The sequence below is a fragment of the Lepidochelys olivacea genome, assembly GCF_965140295.1.
Source record: "Lepidochelys olivacea isolate rLepOli2 genome assembly, chromosome: 4".
Taxonomy (NCBI): Eukaryota; Metazoa; Chordata; order Testudines; family Cheloniidae; genus Lepidochelys; species Lepidochelys olivacea.
Genome location: NC_140414.1, coordinates 19,384,086 through 19,404,730, shown reverse-complemented (window position 1 = coordinate 19,404,730; position 20,645 = coordinate 19,384,086). Strand labels below are relative to the sequence as shown.

Genomic DNA, 20,645 nt, shown 5'->3' with positions numbered 1-20,645 from the left:
GGTGAGGGTCCAATCCCGGCTGGGGGGGCAGTGGGGTGCCTAGAGGAGGCAGGGGTGGGGCTGTAAAGGTTTAATTAACCCCTGCACGGGGGAGTGGCAAGGGGCAGATTTAACCCCCTCAGAAGGGGGGGGGGGGCTGGGGTTGACCCCCCCCCGGGTACGGGGCGGGGTCTCCAGGCGGACGGTCCCCGCTGGCGGGCGGGGCCGGCCGTTCCGGGGCGGGGCCGGTGTCCATGGCGGAGGCGGGCTCGCGGCGGCGGCCCCAGCTCGGCGGGGAAAGTTGCCCGGACGGAGCCGGCGCGGCGCGGCCCCCGACCATGGAGCAGCGGGCTGGGCGCAGCCCCTCGGTCGGGGGGCTGGAGGCCGCGGACGGGGACGGGGAAGCGGCGCCGGCGCCCCCCGAGTCCCCCCCCTATTTCCTGCTCTATCCGGGCCATCGAGGCCCCGCGCCGCCCGGGCTGCTGCCGCCGCAGAGCGTGTGGAGCCCCCCCGGGGGCGGCGGCGGCGCCCTGCCCGTGCTGCTGCTGAGCTCCCCGGGGCCCGCGCCGGGGCAGGACAGAGCCGGCCCCCGTGAGTAGCAACCCCCCGCCCTCAGCACCGCCCCCCACCCCCGCCGGGGCGTCTCCTTCCCTCAGACCCCCCCTCTCCCCGCCCCGCCCCCGGGGGGGCCGGCACCCCTGCCCTCAGACCGCCCCCGGGGGGGCCGGCGCCCCCGCCCTCAGACCCCCCCGCCCCGCCCCCGGGGGGGCCGGCGCCCCCGCCCTCAGACCCCCCCGCCCCGCCCCCGGGGGGGCCGGCGCCCCCGCCCTCAGACCGCCCCGCCCCCGGGGGGGCCGGCACCCCCGCCCTCAGACCCCCCCGCCCGGGCCGGCACCCCCGCCCTCAGACCCCCCCGCCCCCGGGGGGGCCGGCACCCCCGCCCTCAGACCCCCCCGCCCCGCCCCCGGGGGGGCCGGCACCCCCGCCCTCAGACCGCCCCCCGCTAAGCCTGGTGCCCTGCATGGCTCCTTTCTACTTCCTGGGTTTCCAGACCCGAGTCTCCTCCCCCCAATTCAGGAGCTCCAGCTCCCTTACACAGGGATTCCCTGACCCTTTCCCCCCTTCCTCCTCTTCTCCCCCCCCCCCCCCCCAGTTCACCTGCCCAAAGTCTCTCCTTCTCAGACACCCCTGGACTTGAACTTGGGTCTGGATGGTGGTGGCATCTGCAGAGCCTTCCTTTCCCCTTCTTCCCTTCAGCTTACTGGCACCCTTTCAGCAAGGGGGGCGTGCAGGCAGACTCCCCTTGGCCTGTGATAAACCCCTGGGGCATGGGGATGCATGCGTCGGAGAGGGATAAGAGGCAAGGGGGGGTTGGGTTTCCCACTTTAAAAGAAAACTAGTTTCATGGCCGAGGAAGGAGGTAACACATCTGGCCAAGGTAACTTATGTTAAGCTGCGCTCTGGTGGAAATGTTTGTACTCTGTTTCTGAAAAAGATATTGACTATTTAAGATTGCATGGTGGGCTGACTATGTAATTAGAGGAGAGGAGGGCAAAGAGGCTGCAGGTAGCTGCACTTCTGTGAATTATTTTTGATTTATCACTTTGATTCATTCCATTCAAATATGTATGAACCCTGGGGATCAGTCATTTCTGGCGGGAAAGTGTTAGCAGTATCCAGAGAGTAACAACACCATTGGGTATGGGGAAATCACACCAAAACTCCTTGGAAATTGGTGGCAGAATCTTCAGAAGAAGGGGGCCTATTGCGGTCCCTCCATCCTGTCACTGTCCTCTCCTTAACAGGAGAGTGAATGAAGTGTATGTATCCGAGCTGAAGACGGGAGGCCTTGAACATTGTGGAAGATGCATTGAAAGGAGATGCTTCAGTATGCGTGGCTGCATGAAATGCTCATCCACAGACTCAGTTACCATGTTAAAAAATAATCATGAGCCTCGTCTCTCCCCTCCCCTTCCCTCGTTTTGGGGAAGGAGCTCTCAGTCCTTTGAAGTTTAATTGGGTAGCTACATTGCCATGCTTGGAGGAGAGGATGGATATGGGTTCTCAGGAAAAGGCTGGCTTCGACTGCCTGCCTCCTGCCACTGTGTCCTAAAGCAAATCGATATTATACAGGGTGTTTTTCTCCACTTGACAAGGCTATGTAATTGTGTGGGATTATTTTGCAGTCAGTTTGTGACTGGGAATAGGTTATTTGTTGTGTTTTAGCAAAGGCTGGTTATAGGGTGGAAGTGCCTAACCTGCCCTGTTGCAAGCATACAGTGTCTACAAAGAGGAGTTTAGCATACTCCAAGGTTTTCTGGTTAATGTGTTGTGTTTTATATAGTGCTTTTAATCTTCAAAGTGTCTTGCGAACACTAATTTTTGCAATACCCTTTTTGAGTGGGTCTCTACTGTGCAAATGGGGAAACTGAGGCAGGGATCTTAATGGGTTTGCCCAAGCCTGAGGGAGTCAAAGCCAGTATAAGAACTCAAGAGTCCCTAGTTCATTACCCTCTTCCCTTCCTAGGTGTTGTTCTGCAACAGCTGTTGGTAATACAGAAGTCTTTGGAAGAAGCCTAGTGACATAGCAGGAAGTAAAGGGAAGAGGAAATATAAATTGTTCCCATGGTGCTGCTTGTCAGCTTCTCCTGGGTCAAACTTGCATGCAGATCAGCATTCTTCATCCTCGCTCTCATTCTCACTTTCTCCATCACAGGCAGTAGCAAGACTTGCTCATTCGCTGTCTGGGCAGTAGCAGCAAACTTTTCTGCCAAGTCTCACTTCTTTGGTATGAACAATAAAACAGTGTTTACAGTTTTTTCCGGAGGGATTTGCTTTACATTTCAGTTCAGGGACTAGCCCTACTTCCCTGCAGACTCTGTGGCCTGAGAGGCTTCACAACTTCTTACAGTATCCCTGAGTGGTTATAATTATTATTATAGTAGTAGTACAGTGCTCTGTGAGGTGGGTATGTTTATTGATGGGGTGGTCTATAAAGATGTTGCAGAAATGCCTTGAGTGGTGGGTCTGGCTTTTATAAAACAATTCACAAGTGCTTTCTTACGTCTCTAGAGTGAAATAAAAGTTTTGTTTGTGCTCTCCTGAGCTGGAAAAGGATGTGTGCCAAAACATTTCAAAGGTAAAAGTCCCAAAGCCAACATTCAGGTTCCCCAGCCAGGTTTTTTCCCCCAGTGTGCTGTGTCAGCGTAGGAAGCTTAACTGCCCCAGCCGGTTCAGGCGGCCACCAGTAGTTTGCAATATTTGATTTACACCCTCCCCAAATTTAGGAGAGCTGTTTTTATCTGGTCCTGATTAGCCCAGACTCTGCTTTCCTCATCAAGCCTCACCTATGCTTTCAGGATTAAACCAGGGCAATTAATCCCTGTCACTTTCTATCATTTGTTGTTAAGACCACCAAGTTGATTCCCAGGTGTCAGGACCGTCTGGTGCTCATTTGTTTCCCAAAAGAAAGTGAGAAAGGAACTTGAACAGAGAGAGGCTTCAGCATAAATATATATAAAGCAGAGGGAGGAAAGAAAAGAAAAGAAAAAGATGATCTTCCATAAGCTATTCATATCAAAATTGTACCACATGCAGTATGAGTTTTATAGACTACAGAAATCTCCCCTAACATATCTACCCCACAAAGCAGCAGGCCATTCAATCACAGAAGACCTTGGTGTTGATAATAGGGGAGTCCATATGTGATGGTGAACTCTAGCCTTGTTTCACTGAGACTTTTTAAATATCTCTTATTTGTATTATCATGGCTTGAGGCAGCCCCTGCATCAGACAATATTTTTATTCCTTATGATCCTACACAACCAGCATTGAAACTTTTGCTTGTGTTTTGGTTCTCCTGGGTTCCCTAATCTTTGCTACTACCATCATTTTAAAAATTAAGGTAAACTAAGGAGTAGTAAGATTACTTCTGTATTTTGCATTTACAGTGCCTTTCAATCAAGAATCTAAAAGCACTGTGTAAACCCTAATCCCTCCAGCACAGCAGTAAAGGGAGAGAACAGTTTTAAGGCCAACTAATGGGAAGGGGCAAAGAGTCCTGTGGCACCTTATAGATGAACAGACGTATTGGAGCATAAGCTTTCGTGGGTGAATACCCACTTTGTTGGATGCAATGGGAAGGGCATTTCCTGGCAATTAATGAATATGGGAGTTGGGGGATTAAGGTATATAAAAGGCCCTTTTCCCAGCAATTAATGATCAGCTGGGCTATGTCTCACATGGAAGTTATGGTTGTTATAAACAAGAAAATAAGCACTTTCTGCTGAAATGTAGTTTGTCATGGATATGGCATTCTGTGTACATTAGAAGGCTCTTACTAGTAAATGGCCAGTACACAAATCATCAGAAAAACTGTACTCCAAAATGCTTTGAAGGCACATTTAATTCTTAAAAAGAAAAGGAGTACTTGTGGCACCTTAGAGACTAGACTAACAAATTTATTTGAGCATAAGCTTTCGTGAGCTACAGCTCACTTCATCGGATGCATGCAGTGGAAAATACAGTGGGGAGATTTTATATACACAGAGAACATGAAATAATGGGTGTTACCATACACCCTGTAACGTGATCAGGTAAGGTGAGCTATTACTAGCAGGAGAGAAAAAAAACCTTTTTGTAGTGATAATCAAGGTGGGCCATTTCCAGCAGTTGACGACAAAAACGTGAGGAAGGGCTGGGGGGGGCTCAGGGGAATAGTTTTACTTTGTGTAATGACACATCCACTCCCAGTCTTTATTCAAGCCTAATGTAATGGTGTCCAGTTTGCAAATTAATTCCAATTCAGCAGTCTCAGAATTGGAATTAATTTGCAAACTGGACACCATTACATTAGGCTTGAATAAAGACTGGGAGTGGATGTGTCATTACACAAAGTAAAACTATTTCCCCATGTTTATTCGCCCCCCCTCCCCCTTCTCACACGTTCTTGTCAACTGCTGGAAATGGCCCACCTTGATTATCACTACAAAAGGGTTTTTTCTCTCCTGCTGGTTATAGCTCACCTTACCTGATCACTCTCATTACAGTGTGTATGGTAACACCCATTGTTTCATGTTCTCTGTGTATATAAAATATCCCCACTGTATTTTCCACTGCATGCATCCGATGAAGTGAGCTGTAGCTCATGAAAGCTTATGCTCAAATAAATTTTAGTCTCTAAGGTGCCACTAATACTCCTTTTCTTTTTGTGGATACAGACTAACACCACTGCTACTCTGAAACCTGTCATTTAATTCTTGGTGTTCATATTATATTTAACTGTGTTCTTTCATATAGGAGTTTGTTTGTGGGAGAAAATGTTTTTTACTTTATAGTGAGATTTGTACTAATGAAGGGGGAACTTTATATTGGTCTACAGTCAAGCTGGAAATTAAAGTGGCCAGTAGCTTTGTAAATTGCATGAGGGAATGCTGTAATACAGTGGTTTTCAACCTGTGGTCCGCGTACCCCTGAGGGTCTGCAGACTATGACTAAGGGGTCCACGAAAGGTTGTCATTACAATAGAACAGTGTTTTTCAAACAATGTCAAATTTTCAAAGGTGTCTGCACGTCCATTTGAAATTTTTTAGGGGTCTGCAAATGAAAAAAGTTTGAATAGAAGAGGGAAGGATGTAGATACTGTATTTTAGCAACTGAAGAAAGTGAATTATATACATTTGAGACGAAGGGTACTTCTACATTTGAGCTGAGAATTGAGTCCCAGCTCAAGTAGCCTATGCTAGCTCTGCTTGAGTTAGTGCCATGGGCGGTGGGTGAACCCCCGCTTTGGGGAGGCTAGCCCACTGGCTGTAACCCTTCTGCCCGAGGCCCCGCCCACTGAGCCCCGAACACACACACACACACACACACCCATAACAGGAAGAGCCCTGAGGGCCTCCCTGTGACTGGAGGAGCCCCGGCCTACGCACCCCAGCCACGTCTGGTCATCCCCGAGCGCCAGTCTGGTCCCAGACACGCTGGGCTGAGCCACCTCCACACACCCTAGCCACGCTGGGCTGAGTTGCCGACCATGCCGGGTGGCATCGCTGAGCCCTTAGGCGAGCTGCTGGACCCCCCCTCACCTGGCCAGACCCCCACCTCCCTGCCTGACCAGCCCCAGCACATGGCCGAGCCTCCTCACTCCCCCCGCCAGACCCTCCTGCCCCCTGCTGGCTTGCTGCGTTCCCTCCTCACTTTCCCACTCCCAAGGAGGAGGGATACTGCAAGCTGCCGCAGATAGGCAGCAGCAGACGGTGAGGGCTACAGGAAAGGGGCAGGGCCACTATGGCCCAGGTGTTAGCCTTCTGTGGCCCAGGTGTTAGCCTTCCCTGGCCTATTATACCTGCCACCCATGGCTAGAACCTAAAAATAGCTGTGTGTCCATGAAAGCACAGATGACCACTTGGGCTAGCTGGTCCGAGTACAATCCTGCCCGACCCCTGAGTACATGCTCGGGTGGATTGCCTGAGCCACCATGGGCACACTGCTATTTTTAGGTGCTAGTCTGAGAAGAGCTAGCATGAGTACATCTACACAAACTGGGAATCACAACTCCCTGCTCAAATGTAGATGACCCTAAGAGTACGAATGGAAAACTTGAGGAGACTGGGGAAAGGGAGGCTTGTAAACTGTAAAGCTACTTAAGTTTAGAGTTGAAAATTCTGAAAATATAAAGTATGTTCATGATTTGTAAATAACTGTAGTCTTGGTCACTATTTGCTAAAGTTTGTTAGATGGCTACAGTGTCAATCTTGTACACAATATACACTACGCTGCTAGATTTACAAATAAACTAAACTAAAACATGGGCTATCTAGGCTTGTTAGTTACAGCATAATGTTAGTAATACCAGGGCTGCAGGTCTGAACTCCATGCTTGCCATGACCTGATAACATATTGGGCCTATGGTGACAGGTGTGCTAAGAATAGCATGAAGATATTCAGAGATGCTGAAGAACAGACACCAAGAATTTATCCTACAGTATAACAATTTTATTTTGTGTAGTGACTACTACTTATGTCCTTGTCACAAACTAGATGTTTTTCCAGAACCATGTACAAGTGATGGCTCTTTCCATTGCAGCTGCAAGTTCCTCCTTCATACAGGTCTCCCCAAGGGGCAGGCAAATGAGCAGATGCTCCGTTGTCTGCACTTTACTGTACTCACATATATGTGTAGTTGGTTTTGTGTGTGTTTTTTTTTTTTTAATTCAACAGCAATGTGGTCTAGGATACAATGTGTACAAGTCCAGCATAGTGACTTACACACATTGCATCCCAGACCACATTATGCTGAATTTAAAAAAAAAAAAAAAAAAGTAGCAGAGGGAGAGAGAAACAGTAAGGGCAAAGAAAGGCCAAGATACTTATGTCTTCAGCTGAAACTTGAACTGAGATGAAGAGTTAAGACAGAGAGATCATGAAAGCTGTTCATGCCAACAGGAGCTGCTGTTGGATGAACGCTAGTCAGACTGTTCCTCCAAGAGGCAAAGGTGCAGCCAGTGCTAGACAAGCAGAGAGAACAGGTAGGAGAATAAAATTTATTTAGGTGAGGTGAGCTGCAGTAAATCCATAGAAGGTTTTTAAAACAAAAACTAAGAGCCTGATTGAGCTGCCTTTACTCTGCAGAATTCCTGTTGGCTTCCAGTGGGAGGCCATCTGATCATGATGGCTCTGGTAGCTTCTTCCTTCCCCTTTTTCAGTTTTACTTTTAGTAACATAGGTATTCTAAATTCTGAAACACCTTTGCTGCACAAAGAGAAAAGTCTGTCACTGTATTTATGGAAGTAATGGATTCCATCTCTTTTCTTGAGCCTAGAAAATTCTTCACTCCTGCCCTTTTGTATTTTTAACCTGCTGGACTCAAATTGCAAGAGACGTACTGCACGTGTGCCTCGTATGTGGAAGGTGAAAATCCTGGTTCCCTGTCTTACTGCAGCAAAGAAATGAAGGGTTGGATTCCGCGTATGGCCCCATTCAGGGTGGGGGCTGATTATCCTATAGCATGTCACCTATAGAGAGAGTTGGCTGGTGAATATTTTATGCAGAAAAGATAGTTTTGGGGAGTGTATGTTTGTGGAAGATATATTAACTCTTGAACTGGGGGGGTGGGCATGCTGCTATTGTCATTGAGGTACAGCATTGAAAGCAGGAGCGGAGATATGAGGGAAATCGTGCAAAAGGTGATTATTTTGCCACCTGCCTTTCTATATCCTGCCAAGTTAAAAGGTGAAGGAAAAGATATTGGACACCAGGAACAGAATGTCAAGGTTGTAGTTCTGTCTGCAAGTGGCATAGATGGGGAATGGGGAAAACTGATTGATTTTTATCAGGATTTATTTAATTTGGAAACATAGGAGCTGCCAGTTTGGATCAGACTGATGTCCTGTCTAGTCTTATAGCCTGTGCGGCCATATAAATTGATCAGAGGGACACACAAGAAACTCTGTGGTGAAAAGTATGGAGTAACTTGTCTGTAGGGGAAACGTCTTCCTGATTCCTGGCAGTTAGTGGTTGGTTTTCTATTGTGAGGAAACTTGTAGACGTATATGCTGTACAATTTTATCCTGTTTGCAGTGTTGCCTGGATCTTCTTTTGGAGTGTTTACACTTAATTTAGAACCCATTATTATGTATATGAGTACTTTATCTTCATTGAATCTCATCTGTCAGTGTTGTACATTTACCTAGCATTGGTCGGTTGTTTTGTAATTCCTCAGTCTTCTGCCGTCTTGAATAACCAAAATAACGTTGTCATCCCAAAACTTTGCCGTTTTATTCTACACCCCTTCTCCACATCTTTATGGTGAGTTGGTAGGCTCTGTATGGTTAAGGCTGTAACTCAGTTTTTATTGCAAGCCTGGTTTTTGGCTTGTGAACTAAAATTTCATACTAAGTAGAGTGTTGCCGTGAGAAGTAATATGTGAGGTTTGTGCGTAAGTTAGAATTTATTCCCTTACATCTGAAGTGGACAATGGATTCCTGATTTGTCACTTTAAAAGTAGAAGTACTTACTGAAGTTAAAGTTCTTCTTTGTCACATTGTAATAAAGAAAGGAGAGGAAAGAAAAATATTGGCCTGCCCTATTGGACTAATCTAGTTGATATTTAATGCATAGGACCAAAGTTTAAAGTAAGTTCTATTATCCAAAGTTAACATTTTAAATAGTAATGGTAGAATGGATTGGCTTGCTTTCAGATGTTTGATTCATTTAGTAAAATTGAAACTTAATTTTTAAATTTTTTTACAGAACTGTAGTGTTTGTCAGTTGCTTAAATCTTTGATCTGGAATTCCTAGCTTTCAAATATTTTGATAATGCCAGCATTTTTACAATACCTTTAACATATTCTAGCTACTTCCAGCTTAACGAAGTGATACCCACTGTTAGCCTCCTTCACCATTTAGACACTTTTTCTGTCCCTTGACCAGTTTCTGAGCCATGATAAAGTTTTACCTCTTGCCCTGTGATTGATTTGTGTTTTAATATCTCAGTGTTTATGGAAAAACAAAAAATATTTATCATTTCCCCCTATTCTAATAGCTTTTGAGGCACAGTGTTTGTATACAGAAGCCATGTTTGCCCCTATTGTATTGTGTGAACATGGTTGTTTTATAGCTCTGTTTTTAGTTGTTTCAACTGATTTTTCCTGATATTAAATTAAGGTTCTCTGGGTAATGAATTCCAGGATGTCCACCCCTTAGTGCTCTTTTAAAGATAACTACAGTTTTTGCTCTCCAGTATAGTAGCTGATTTTTGTCATACAGTATATTATATACTTTTGTTAGCAGCTTTACCGTGCTGTTCTTTTAGAACTCTTGAATGTTGTTGATATCAATTTACACTTAAAATATATTTACAAAGAAAAGGTCTAAACATTTTTTTTAAATAAAAGGTCAGGACTTCTCTGGAATTGGTATACATGAAAGTTCTGGTGAACACTAAAATAATTCTCAGGGATTCAAAAACGTATCAAATACCTTTAAAAATAACTCGGCCAATCTTTCAGATAAAATACTCAAAGGTTCCATTCTTTGTTGAAGATGATTGGATAAAATAATTAGAGTTTCTAGGCTAGGTGTAGTTGAGATTATTTTTTAAAAAGGTAGGACAGCTTTACGAAGAGGAAAAAAAAATCCATTTTACAAGTGCCATTTAAGGACCACTGTTGGTCAAAATTCAGGTTTTGTATTAAAAGTATCAACAAAGCAAAATTAGGTTTAACAATTTTTTTATATTGATTAATTTTGAGTGGTTTTGTTGTTCAAACATTCTGCTCTAGTACTTAAAGTATAAACATTGAAGTGTTATGATATTGTGTTTGAACTTGAAAACAAGACTGACTAAATAAAGAGACTGGCCCGTCTAGTTTCATTGTCCAGGGTGGTGGTGGTGATAAAATCCCAACATTAATACTGGAGATATTTGCTGAGTTTTTACTCTTTCATCAACATGGTAAACTACTGTTAGTGTTTTAAAAAAAGTTGCTTTCTCTGAGAAAGCTACCTATAATTTTTGCCATGTGCGCTGTGTATTATATCACTAAAACAATACACAAGAGAACTATTTATTTTCCCTTAAAGGGGGCTGCGTACGTATTCTAACTAATTAGTTGCCACACTCCTGGTTAATATTGGCAAGCAACTTCTTTTCATTGCCTGTTGTTATACGCTATTGCTGACTTTTTTTCCCCCCAGTTCCATAAATATAGTGAAAACTAACTTGGTGACTGTTTTCTGTTCCCTTTTTTGAGTCACATTTATTGGGGAGCTGAATTTTGTAGTGAAATGTCATGTGTTTCTGCATTTCAAACTACTGTACTAACATTTCTATGCATCCAAATACATAATTCAGGTGTTTCTGTTTAAATTTGATTTTGCAGGAGGGAGGGCAGTTTTCTATGTAATACTTTTTTATTCATGTAGTTTTAAATGTAAAATGCCTCTAGGTTGCCGTATTGTGTTGATGTGGGGGCAGGTAGTTCATATGTAATACTGCAGTCACTGAGGACTGGAATTAATATAAATCTTATTTAAAATTATTAAAAACCACATAAGGTTATTGTCTGGTGTTATATATATACACTAAGTGGTGGCTATGTCCTGTCATGTAGATTACCATGGTTAGGCAGTGACCTCGAGATCATGGATTTCTTGAGGTACCAGCTTGGGTAGAAGGTCTCAGGCACAGCGTAGACTGCAATTCCCACCTCACAGGAGGCATGTTAAGGTTGAGGGCACGAGGAGTCAAATTACCTGAAAGGTACCAGACAGGGTTACCATTTTGTTCTTTTAAAAGTATCTTTCAATTTTTACTTCTTGTTCAGTGGTAACAGCTTTTATTTGCACTTACCCAAAGTTGCACCAGTTTTTAATGGAGAATTTTAATTTTTAGTTAGCGATCTGGCCTTTATAATGTGTATTACCACAAAAAAAAGTGAAGGCTAAAATCTGGGTCAATGATGCACTGCTAACACTTAAAACTAGAAGGTTTGTTCAAATTTGTTTTACTATCTGAGAGTAAATCCACGTAATATTTGTTTAGATGGGAAAGTTCAGTTTAAAAGGTAGTTTTTGAGAAACTTAAACTCACTCAATCGTAATTTGCACACCCAATTTGATTTATATAGAAGCACCCCGGCACGTGGAAGGAATACAAATCTCTTTGTAGTCATCAAACAGACACTCCACTCCTTTGTACTATGAGAGGGACTGATGAGAAATATGTGCATTATGTTGATCGCAGATTGACTAGCATAGTCTGAAAAGAGGCTGTGGACAATGAGAGCAAGATCAGCCTAATTGCTCTCCCTGCATCAGCAGCATCTATAGAGCATCCTGGGAATTGCTTGCCCTACGATCTGAGCAGCTGGTCACATGAGTCTGAATTTTCAGTTCAGTTCATTAGTCAGCCATTTTGGTCAACACCCTGCTTGCTGCGCACAACCAATCCTATTAGCACTCTGTGTCCAGGCTTCTCTGGGGGAGAAAGAGACTAGTAGTGATTCTAGCAATTCCGGATATCTTTTCCTATAGACTTATATTATTTTGGTTTTTCTCTTCTTAGTTTTGGTAACTAGCCAAGGAAGCTTTTTCTTTTATGCAGTGACCAGGTTTTCTGTGGTTGCTTAGGATTAATAGCATCTAGCACAGCTGAAGAGAAAGATAGTTGGGGAAGAGAAAAGAGGAGACTGAAGAGGAGCATCACTTATACCTTGCTGTATATATGAAAAAGCTACTGCAGTTTGTGTGATTTGAGCATATTTGTTCTTACACAGCAAGGTGGTATTTCTTATCTTCCTCAGAAGGCTTTTCCTTTTAGTTCTTTTTTGTTGTGCCAGCTGAGTCATCATGTCTGCCTTGACGCCTCAAAGCGATATGCCAACCCCCACTACAGACAAGATCACACAGGCTGCCATGGAGACCATCTATCTTTGCAAATTCCGAGTATCTATGGATGGAGAATGGCTCTGCCTGCGCGAGCTGGATGACATCTCACTTACCCCCGACCCAGAACCTACCCATGAAGGTATGGTCCAGTTCTCTACCTTGGGAGCCCTGCAGCCATCTCATTGTTACAACTACAGACTGTGGGGGGGCGAGGGGGAGAGAGAGGAGGGGCTTCACCATTCAAGGGCTTACATAATCTGGAAAACATGACCAAAATTGTATATGGCTTAGCCAAAATTATATTTATTTTTATATAATATATAAAATTGTGACAAGATTCTGAAGTATCTTTTATGATCAGACTTCTTTCTAGAGGGTCATTGTTATGTTGTTGTTTTTGTTTTATTTAGAAGCCCAAAGTTGCATCATAAGAGATGAGGTTCTGTATTGTCATGTCAGCACATGAAAGAAAATAACCTGAGTATTTTTGTAAATGATGCATTTTATCTTGATGTCCATATTTAAACATTGGTTTTTAAGAAATTTGCAGCTGTCTTGTAAACAGGCAGCGTTCAAAAATGGAGCACATCAACAAAATTCTGATTAATGTGTGATACGAGGAGAATTTTGACAAGCCCCAAGGAATTGTGCAATTATGTCTTGTATCATGTGATGATACTATCAGGAATCTTGTGCCATTATTTAAGATGGCTTTGAAGCCTGCAATATGGATGCATAAAACACATTTCTGTCTTTAATGTTCTAAGGGAACTAATGATTATTTGTGATCTGGCTGTGATGAGAGAAATTTAATGTACAGGACAAGTACAGTGAAGTTGGGAAATAGAAAGAACCAATGTAAAGCTTTGCAAGAATAAAAAATAAAACAAAACAAAAAAACCCCACACATTCTCTTCCAATAAATAATAATGGTAAATAATGCGTGGAAGCATTTTACTCTGTTTACTTGTGATCCAGTAGTCACTTAGCACTGAATCCTGCAAAGTGCTGACCTCCCACTGAAATGACTGACACCAATCAGCAGAAACCTTTCAGTATTAGGCCCCTTGTTCAGTAACTATCATGATGTAAATCCATGCTAAGCCACTTGACATTGCCATTGTCAAATAGTAACATCTTATTTTGATATTTTGCTAGATGGGATTTCTTTTGTATGGAATTGCTCTTGAAATTAAATAAGATTCTCCCAGGTTAAAAAAAAATATAATTTAAACTTCACCTGTCAAACATTTTCAGGGATAAAAATCCATTAGCTCTGATTTACTCACAAAGGCAAAGTAATTCAGACTGATGGTAGCAAGAGGCTTCAAAATAAGAGGCTGAAACTCCATCTTAAGTGTGTCCCATTGTGCTTAGGTGCTGCAGCACACACGTTTGAGACTCCTATGGTATCTGAAGTCATACAAATATTGGGAGATGTAAGGATGAACAGACGTACTTGACTTAGAATTTCTGTACTGTTGTTTCTCTGTATGTCAGCCTTAACCTTATTCTAATGTTCTTTGAATTTATTTCATTTTTCTCTTACGGTATTTGCTTTTCATAGAACTTTCTTTGGAGTAGTGTGGGTTGGTGTGATAAAACATAGCTACCCTTTTGAGCTGTTACAGTACATCATCTTCATGCTGTTTTGGGAAACTTGGTGTACTTCTAATAGTGGAGATGGGAAAACAGGAGGTTGTCGTGGCTTTGGAAAACCTATTCAATCAGATCTTGATTCTGTAACCTATGGATTGTTTAGATCCAGGTCCCACTGCATATAAACCCCCAAAGTTAATGATGGAATAGAATTTGAATGATTTCAGTTTTGGCCCTCTTCTTCTTAACAAATTTCATATTGATCAAAAGTACTATTCACAGAAGATGTTGAGAATATATCCTACTTACCTAATATCTCTCTTTACATCCCTTCATTGGCTCCCTCTTATCTATTGCATCAAACATAAGCTACTTGTCTTCACTTACAAGGCCCTTCACATCCTATCCTGACCCTACCCATCATCTTTCATTTACTATTGAAAGGTAGACCTCCATCTCGCATGGATGCCAGCCTCGCTTACTTGTTAAATATTCAAACAAGCACCTTTGTGGTTTTTCCATGCTGCCCCTCACACTTGGGAGGAGCTCCCCATAAACATCCACAAACTACCTTATTATCCTCTGTCAAGGCTAATCCCCCTCTGTCACTTTGAGTACAGAAGGTGGGGGCCCGCCAGGATTCTAAAAATTAATACTTGCCACTCCAGGCTTGTCTTAAACTCCCAAGGTTACAGCTTTTCTCTGACCTTGGCTTGGTAAACACTGCCATCACCCAAATGCAAAAAAACCCCTTGGACCAAGGAAGGAACACTTGGGAATTCCTCCCTGTGGGGTACCCATAAGCCCTTTCACCCCACCCCACCCCACCCCACCCCCTCCAGGGAAGAGCTGAGAAAGAAAACAAAGGAAATTAGCTGTGCTACCAGCTAATCAAACATGCATAAACCTCTTAGGACACCAAAATCCAATTCTGTTCTTAAAAAAAGGTAAATTTTCTTAAAAACAAAAAGGAAAAAATACATCTGGAACTTAAACTTTGCTAGATTTTAAAAGAGCAATTCCAAAAAGTAAGCACCCAAACTAGCTTTCTTGGGGGTTCAGTTTAAAGGTTACAAGCAAACAAAAGCATCAGGGGTTAGCACAGAGGAGTTCCACAAGCCAAAATAAGAAATAAAGCTGATTGTGTCTGTCTAAACATTCCCTATCCAAATAATTTCTTCTAGGTATGGAAGATACTTTTTCATACCTGTTTCAAACCTTACACAACATTCCTGCTTATAGCATTGCTGCTCTTTGTCCCTACAGCCCAGAGAACAACAGACAAAGGGAAAGTTTCTTCCCATTTTTAAAAGTTGTAACGTTCCCATTGGCTCCTTTGGTCAGGTGCCCACTTTTATTTGTTTTTTATTTTTTTACCTGGGGGACTTTTTAACCCTTTACAGATAAAGTAGCCAAAGAGCAGCTTCCAAGGGGGATTTTACAGCTAGCTGGTTGGCTGAGTGTCCATTAAAGGGAGCTACTCCCCACTTCATTTATCACATCATCCTTCAAATCCTTCCTTTAAACTTTCCTTTGCTGTGATGGCAACAAAAAACTTGACAATGGCTAGGTGGCTGGTGTTCTGAAACCACAGTGACCAATAGTGTTTCTGTTTCCTGTACCTGGACCCATTGGATCCATCTGTTGTCTCTTGTCTTATACTTAATCGCTGCCCCAAAGAGCTTACAGGCTTTTTGTTCTGTTTGTACCGTGCCTAGCTGAATGCTGTCCTAGTCTGTGACTGGGTCTCCTGTTATCTGAGTACCTAAGAAGTAAATTCCTCCCCCACGTTGATGGTGTCCACATATCACACATGATGATAAACTAGTGGGAGTGGAACTGAGAAACAGGAAGGAGTGTTGTGCTTGCTTATAAAGAAAGGGAAGCTAGGGAATGAGGAGTATTAATTTTCAATGAAAGAGTGAAAAAAGGACAATAAATGAAAGGAGGATGGAGAAGTAGAGAGAATGGAGGACTCAGTGAAGAGAGTTTTTCATTTAATGAATTTTGATTTATTAATTATGTAGACTATATCATATATTTTATTGCCCTCATCTAACTTCCTTTGAGGCTCTGCTGCTGGACCACATTGGAGGCTTTAGTGGTTTCCAGATTCTCCTCTCTTGGGCTCCCAATTTTCTCAATAGGTGGGTCCTAGAGCATCTTAATTTTCAAACTTACCTCTGTGTGACTTGCTACAATATTATTTAAATTATTTTTAGAAAGTTCCTGCTTCCTTTTAGTTATTCTGAAGTGGAGAGACCAGGATTTCTGGTAAACCAGCAAGTTACAAAAATATTACATCAGTATCTTTTTTCAATGGTCCAGAGAAACAGTGTAAGTTCATTTTGTTGTCATTTTCTGTCGACTCCTTACTGCAAATTTAATTAGAAAATGTGTATTAAACATAAAGCAGGCCACTGAAGGAAGTTATGAGTTATTCTGATTTTGTATGTCCCACCAAAACATTTCATATTGATAATTTCAGTCAGACAAATATCAGAAGAAGAGTTTAAAAGCAACCCTAAATATCATGTGAATACACAGGATGTTAAGACTTTTTTTGGCTAGATGGCGAATGTGTGTAAAACTGGAACCTTTGTGGATGTAATACTAATTTCTCAAACAGAATGAGGCTCAGCACGGTGGTGCTCACTATTTATGAAGAGAGGCCTTCTGTCATTCCCCTGTTGAGGAGCTGCTGAATTACATTAGAATTCCCTTAAGAAAGCTAGTTTCAAATTGATTTTGTGGTTTTGAGGTGGAGGGGCAAGAAAGGAGGTAATATTTCAGGAATATAAGAACATCGTGGTAATTCAGTAGCTTCAGCCAAACCATTGCTCAGGCATTAATATTTAAAAAACAAAACAACAAAAACCCCAAAACAAAACCACCTTTTCATGCAGTCATATTAGTTTCTATAAAAGCAGGGCCTATTTCTGCTCCTACTTAAGACAAAGGCAAAGCTGTTTTGGGGCCAGATTCTGATCTCAGTTACACCAGTGTAAATCTGGAGTAACTCTATTTGCTTCAGTAGAATTACTCTGGATTTTGCTGATGTAACTGAGAGCAGAATCTGTCCCATTGACTTATACAAGAGTAGGATCATGCTCCAGGTTAGATTTAGCACAACTCTTCAGCCTCTAGAAGTAATTTTTGTCTTAAACATTGTATATAACTAAAACAAAACAAAACCCACTCACAGACCCTCAAAATTATAAATAAATGCTTTTCGTTTCCTTTTTTTCAGCTCCTGAAGTTATTGGTGGTAGTTAACTTGGTGACCTCAAAAGGCCATAATTTTATCTAGATGTAAAGAATAAAATTCAATTTAGCCATTGTCGTTTTTTATTTTGGTAGAACAGTGGTAGGTCACTGAAAAATTGGAACATTGTTTTTGTTACACAAATAACACAAAATGAGAGATGCTGCTAGAGGTTTTTTCTGTTTTGTTTTCAATACAGTCAATCTTTTTATGGGTTAAAAAGTAGAAAACACTTTATTTTTAGGTTTCAGAGTAACAGCCGTGTTAGTCTGTATTCGCAAAAAGAAAAGGAGTACTTTACTTTATTTACTTTACTCCTTTATTTACTTTATAAATGTCCATGTGGACAGATAGTATTCAAATGGAATTGAGAGTTGAGCTTTTGTGGACAATTGTAAAGTGCAAAATAGTCATGAATTTTCATAGGGATAGCTAACGATGAGTGCATCTGAGGTGGAGTGAAAGTTCTGTTTAATTTCTCCCCTCTCCCTTGAAAGACATGGCTTCACTTTAGCCAGAGTTTCACAGGTTAATAATTTTAGTACCGATGGGATCAGTTTGTAATTGGGAGCATGAGCAGTATGCATCACAGCCTTATTATGAGAGACTTATTTGACATGAAGAATAATGTATTGTATCAAATACACTACTTCACTTACCTTTAAAACGCTATATTTAGAAAGTTGAATTATAGTGACTCAGTTACATGGTAAAAGGGTACATCTTTCATGTTAATCTAATTTTTGGTAGTTTAACAACAAATTGGGTTGAATCTTTTTCTTGCTTTTGGCCAGGAGTTTTTAAAGTTTTTATTAATGCATTTTTGTATGAAGAAGAATTTATACAGATACTTCAAAAATAAATGCTTTATTTAAATGTCACCCATATATTATTACTCCATCAACATAGTTCACCATGTATTGAGCCAGCTTTTTTAACTGAAAATTGTTTTTCTGCAGTTTCTTTACTGGCATTATTCCATCTTTTTAAATTCAAAATAAAACCATATCTATTACTTATTTTATCATTACAGAATCTTCAAATCCTTCCCAAGTAGCAGCATAAACATTCATTCATTCATTTATGCAAGTGACATACATTAAGACCCGAGTTGCATGCTTTGGGGCCTACATATGTTAAAATGCTTGTAGAGAGAAACAACTGTAAAACTCACTTTGACTTCAGCTTTCCTCTTGTAATGAGGAATGGGGCAATGAGGAGTGACAGGACAACCTATTTGGAGAGGAAGAGTGAGGATTAAATTGCATAATGGATTATGACTTTATAAGGCACTCTGATATTATGGTGATGAGTGAGGTCTAAACTCCTGGTTGAAACAATAGGAGGCAGCTTTTGTGTTCTTGAAAGAAAATGGGTTGCCTTTTTGCAAGATAAAAATGCCTTGTGAAGAATCTCTTAAATAATATTTACACTTCCTTGGCAATTCACATCCAAGGACTGTGAAGATCTTTACAGACACTAATGAATCAAGCCTCCAAAACCCCTGTAAGGTAGGGAGATACCTTTATATCTAATGGATACACGGGTGAATTGTGGGATAGAGGTTAAGTGACTTGCCTAAAATCATGCTGTGAGTCATTGATAGGAATAGAACAGAAGCCCAGTTGTACCATCACTTGCCCACAGTGGACAATTCCAATTAACCTTAATGGAAGTTGCAAGTGTGCAGTTGAGGAGATGATGGGGCCCTAGAAGTACTGACTCTTATTCCCTCATAAACAAACTTTTTTCATTCCCTTCCACTTTATTACCGATGTATGACTTTCCTGAATTATACAACTGAATGCAAATCTTTGCTCAATATCAAGTGCACGTCCATGATCATGGCACTACAAAAACGAAAAGATGCATGCTAAATAGCAAGTATATTAACACAAGGGGTGACAACATTGTGAGGAAAAACAAAAAACAGTTTGTGACAGTATGTCTTCACTAGAAACGCTGGAATTTAATTGGGAGGTGTGAGTAGAGTGACAAAAGTTAATGCAAATGTAAGACATTGACTCTACCCTGGAATATGTTGTGTTGGTCCCAGGATATTCGAGCAAAGGTGCGTGCGGTATTGGTGAGAGAGACAAGCTTTCGAGCTACACAGAGCTCTTCTTCAGGTCTGGGAAAGGTACGAAGAGTGTCACAGCTAAATATGAGATTGAATAGATAGTTTAGCATCAGTAGTTAGCACATATTCTAAGGGACACATTCATTATTGGTATTTTAAATTAATGTTTCCCAGTCAGGCTTTTCATAGTAGGTAACAACAAGATGGTTTAAAGGCCCTCAGATTCACTTTTGCTTAAATCCCGCATCATGTTAATTTCATTTTCTAACATGATGGTGGGTTTTTTGTTTTTGTCCTTTTTAAACATAGCATACCTTTCTGGTTCTCCTTAAGTGTTAAGGTCATAATAGGTATGTACAAAATATTTTTTTCCATTTAAACCATGTTCAGAGGAATGTGAATCTGATATAACATTTTAAGGCTGTGTAACACTTTTTTGGTGAATTTCCATGAGGACTCCAATTCCACATAAATGCCAGAGCATTGTACTAAATTATGGCAAGCCATTCTCTTACATCTGTATAACACAATGTTAGAAAATATGGTGGGCCTGCGCAGGTGAGCCACGGAAAATAAAAAGCAATAGTAAATCACTGTGGAAGCCACAGAGCCCCGTGCTCTAACACGTGGGGGCCCAGCTAAAGGTACTGTCACACTGTGTGCTGAGCCCCCTTGATATGTATGAGTAGGAACTCCAGCAGAGAGTGGTTATCCTGTGCCTGTGTTAGTTTTTCAAAACTACAATTTTGAAGTCTGCTTGATTTGAAATATATAGGTATTTGTGTGCAAGACAGTGCTATAAGGTTTTACTCAGCTTTTTATGAGGGGTATATATGGGATATTTAAGTGAAGAAACTTAAAGGAATACTTGTCCTGGGCTTTAGGCTCTGTGGCTGACCTTTTCCTCCCACCAATCCTCAATCAGAAAAACGTGTAAATCAAAGCAGATATTTCATTTAACTCTGGTTCTTCCCACTATGTCACAGGCCACGACCCCTCCCCCCCTTCCTTAATTTGTAGTTAAGTCCTTCGTGTAGTGGGGGGTTTTGAGGCTGTGCAGTGCTATGGAATATCACTACTTTTCCCCTTGTGCGGTCTTTTTGACCAGTTTGTCACACAAGATCTTATGTTGTCTCTTCTTCAAAGCACACAGGCCAAGGGAATGAGTGAACTTCTGGGTTTGAGAAAGCATTCTGCTAAAGTGGATAGCCACAATGGTCTTGGGCATGGGCACTGGCATTATAGTTTCCTGGACTTAACATATTTTAAGGGGTTTCTATCTCAACCCAAATCTGTCTTCATAATTTCAATTTTTAGAAAACTGAACACAGCTAT

General features: G+C 41.9%; 1 protein-coding gene across 9 annotated transcripts in view; it reads left to right on the top strand.

Annotated features, from left to right (window-relative positions):
* Nucleotides 1-228: 228 nt before the first annotated feature.
* The window catches only part of RUFY3 (RUN and FYVE domain containing 3), an 81,286-nt gene continuing 60,869 nt past the window's right edge, over nt 229-20,645 (top strand). For 5 of the 9 annotated variants that reach the window (XR_014711335.1, XM_084626335.1, XM_084626337.1 and 2 more), the window contains exon 1: nt 229-570. Coding sequence is in view for 8 of the 9 variants with exons in the window: in XM_084626335.1 (XP_084482461.1) it covers nt 234-570 (337 nt within the window). In the remaining variant the exon portion in view is untranslated. Of the gene's footprint in view, nt 571-11,627; nt 12,506-20,645 lie in introns of those variants that run through there. The other 4 variants (XM_084626336.1, XM_084626338.1, XM_084626341.1 and 1 more) reach the window with 4 other exon arrangements.